This window comes from Nestor notabilis, unplaced genomic scaffold (assembly GCF_000696875.1).
Source record: "Nestor notabilis isolate BGI_N333 unplaced genomic scaffold, ASM69687v1 scaffold26002, whole genome shotgun sequence".
Lineage (NCBI taxonomy): Eukaryota > Metazoa > Chordata > Aves > Psittaciformes > Psittacidae > Nestor > Nestor notabilis.
In genome coordinates this window covers 18,206-21,911 of record NW_009918265.1, presented here as the reverse complement: position 1 = coordinate 21,911, position 3,706 = coordinate 18,206, and the positions used below count along the sequence as shown (strand labels likewise).

Sequence of the window (3,706 nt, the reverse complement as noted above, 5' to 3'; positions counted from 1 at the left end):
CTATCTAGGCCGTGACACCAAAAGGGAGGAGGCAGAGGGACGGGACGGGACGGGACGGGGGTCGGGCAGGCGGTGGGTCCGGGGGTGCCGGTCGGTAACACCGCGGTTCCCGTGTGCGGGGCTGAGGGGAAGGGGTTCGCGCGCTCAGGAGGGTGTTCCAGGGGGACTGACCGGGAAACCTCTGGTAGCGTCTGACCGTGTCCTCTGTGTGTCGTCGTTCACCCCCGTAGTTAAAGGGAAGAGACCGACATGGTTGAAAACTCTCCAGCCCCGCTGCCGGAAAGGGCAATATATGGATTTGCTCTTTTTTTAGGATCGTGGTTTGGCTTCAGTAAGTACAGTGCGTACTGAATGCTCCCCCGAACAGTGTTGCTTTGCTTAAGAGGCACATGTAATTCCAGTAAGACCACCTGGAAAGGATCAAACTTGAATGGCACCGACTGTTGCAAGGGTGTGTTCTGAACGACTAAGTGAGCAGACCTGTCTGCTGTTGCAAAGATGCGTCACTGCCTTTTGTAGTTCCCTCATGTTTTGTCTGTTTTGAATGTCGTTACAGGATCTTTAGTAGTATTATGGAGTCAAATTACTTAAAAAATTCTCTGCGTTCTTACATTAGTAGCTCTTTTACTTGTATACCTGATCGTTATTCAGTAACCAGTGTCGATGCTAGTAGTGTAACCTTCCCCCCCCCGGGAAATAAATATACTGAATAAATATACTGAAATAAAAAAAATGATAAGTCATATTGATCAACAGTGATGGAGAATGATTAGGGTTAAACCAATATTTCTTTGTCAGTGTGACAGATGCTTTGGCATATCACAGAATACCAGGTTGGAAGACCTCAAGGATCATCTGGTCCAACCTTTCTTGTCAAAGCATGGCCTAGACTAGATGTCCCAGCACCCTGTCTAGACAAATCTTAGAAGTGTCCGGTGTTGGAGAATCCACCACTTCCTTGGGGAGATTATTCCAATGGCTGGTTGTTCTCATTGTGAAAATTTTTCCTCTTGTGTCCAGTTGGAATCTTCCCAGGAATAATGTGTGTCCATTACCCCTCATCTTTTCCATGTGACTCCTTGTAAAAAAGGAGTCTCCATCTTCTTCTTAGCCACCCTTTAAATACTGGGACAAGTGCCTTGCATGCCCCCACAGGACCAAGGCTTGCGAAGGTGAGAACACTTTTTCAACACAAGAAAAAGTGCTGCAACTATACTGTAGTCAAATAATAAACCAGCATCCTGCTGTAAGTCTTTCTCGCTCTTAGGAAGTGAGAAGAAATGAAAGTACTTGGTTTCTGTTACTACTGCAGGAAGCCACTGCAGTTCTGCAGCTTGTGTCACTGGCTACTAACCTGTTCCCCTCAAGTTTTGTTGAACTTTTCTCTGGATTTGTTGTTAGGAAACAAAATTTCTCGGTATTAGTTTTGTTGACATGAAAATGATTACCTTGCCAAGAATCAGAAAGCATTTCCAGTAACAGCATCTGACCAGTTCTGTCCAAGCACTGCAGTTCTACCAGCTTTTCTCTCAACCACTGTGTGATCATTTTCTGCTTTAATGTTTTCCACATTCAGTCATTGGACATCCTTTTACTGAGGGCTTTCTTTGTTCTGCAGTTCAACTTGCAAGAAATTCTTGTCTACATAGGAAATCAGAAAGTAAATGTTAAAGCAAGTATAAAAATGGTATCATATAACACGTACAAAACATTGTCCCTGTATTGGGCAGGTTTTGTGCCCAAGACACATATTCTACAATGTTTTGGTTGAGCTACTTTGGTTTAAATAGCATACAAAGGAAGAGCAAATCAGTATCAGTTGTACTATGGTGACCTTTTAATTCTTTCATACAGTGTTGTACCTCATCTGGGCTTATGTTCCTGAGACTTGGCTGTTCTCACTGGGACTAACATACTGGCCTCAAAAGTAAGTTCTACCAGTTAAACTTTTTAGCCTGAATTTGTGTCAGTATAGGACACCCTTAAGTATTCTCAAACAGCAAAAGTTGCTGGGTTTCTTTTTAAAATAGTGACCCTGTATTTAATCCAGTTTTTGATGATAAAGCACTCTGATCTTTTTGACGCATTTTTATTTATGTAGATAAGTAGCTATGGTGAAAAAAGCAATGGTATTTGAATGGTTTATGATAAATTTTTTCTTGGGAACTTTGCCAGTGAAAATACAGTAAACTTTAAAATGTAATTAAAAAAAATAAACATCTGTAGGAAATCTATTTGAGGATTTATACCAAACTAGCCCGTATTCGGAGGTGGTGTTTTGGCCAAGTTTGTGCTAGATACAATAACGATTGCTGTATTAAAACTGTTACCTCATTACGTGTTTGTTATTATGATATGTGAATTTTGACATCTTCTTCCTCAGATACTGGGCAGTTGCTTTGCCGGTGTATCTACTGGTTGCTATAGGAATTGGTTATATATTACTTTTTGGTATTAACATTATGAGTACCGCTCCACTTAACTCCACGCATACCGTTACAGGTAATTTTATTGGGTTTTCTGTTTTGTTTTGTTTTGTTTTACTTTTGATACTCAACTGGTAATTTCTGTAAATATATGTATGTAGCTGTATATAATATAAACCAAATTGTAAGCCTTTAAATATTTTGATGTAGAAAAGGAGTTCTTGGAAGTACTGAAGGACTAGAATGAAAGCCATAAGCCTGACTCTTCCCTCTATGCCATCATATGGCAGTAGTTTCCAACTAGTAAAGAGTACTTTGTTAGTAAAACAGACCACTTTAGAGGAACAGGGGTTAAGGATATAAAGATCTCCCAGGTTTGCATCTTGCATTATGAACCAGTGAAGAGTATCATGGGAAAAAATGTGTGAGTACCTACCCGGCAGTGGCAGAAGTGGGAAGTCAAGCAGGAGTCAATGTGCTGCAAAGGAGGATGTTGTGGTATTGAGGCCTGATTAGATATGTTAGTGATTGCCTGTGTGAAAAAACTGTACTTCAGTTTTTCTCTCAACTTTTGTGTAGCCTTTACTTCTGCAGAGGAGACATGTTCTAGGCATTCACGACATTCTCCAGAAAGCTGCACCTTCTTCCACATGAGGAATTCCACCACTATTTGCAGGTGTTAGAAAAAATGCAGACTGTAAAATTTGGCAGGAAATTTACTTACTGCTAAAGCAACTGCTGAAGTTGCATTGTTTCAACAAACTATGTACATAGTAGTAGTACATTGCACTGCACTGCTAAGGAAAAGCCATCAGTCAGTGCTGTAGTTCAAATGCATTACTCCAGTGCTTCTGTCAAGAACTGCTATTTAGTAACCCCTGTGTTCCTGGGCACTCATTGACATTCCCATGTCACCCTCTCTATTGATGTAAACCCAAGAGTCAACCCAAGTAGGGCAGGTGGGATGGGGGACCTACTATGTTTGAAAACAACTGTATTTGAAAATTTTCTTTTTCAGAGGGAGAAATTCTGTAATAGTGTCAAAATGCATCCGTAAAAATGTTTATGCTGTTACGGGAATGGGTGCTGTGTGGTGAATGGGAGCAAGCAGCCAACATAAATGGAGGGTGCACAGCATGTCTCAGCAGAAATCCTAGTACAAAGTGTTCAAGCTACAGACTGCTGTTCACTCTGGGTTTTTTGTTTGTTCTTTTTATCTTCAGGTAATGACAGTTTAATGTCATACAGCATCTTAAACTAAGTCCTAGACAGTGATTTCA

The 3,706-nt window shown here is 40.9% G+C and overlaps 1 protein-coding gene across 1 annotated transcript in view; it reads left to right on the top strand.

Annotated features, from left to right (window-relative positions):
* Positions 1–249: 249 nt before the first annotated feature.
* The window catches only part of PIGP (phosphatidylinositol glycan anchor biosynthesis, class P), a 3,824-nt gene continuing 367 nt past the window's right edge, over positions 250–3,706 (top strand). Inside the window, exons 1-3 of the mRNA XM_010009628.1 lie at positions 250–331; positions 1,855–1,927; positions 2,384–2,502. Coding sequence (XP_010007930.1) covers positions 250–331; positions 1,855–1,927; positions 2,384–2,502 — 274 coding nt within the window. The remainder of the gene's footprint in view (positions 332–1,854; positions 1,928–2,383; positions 2,503–3,706) is intronic.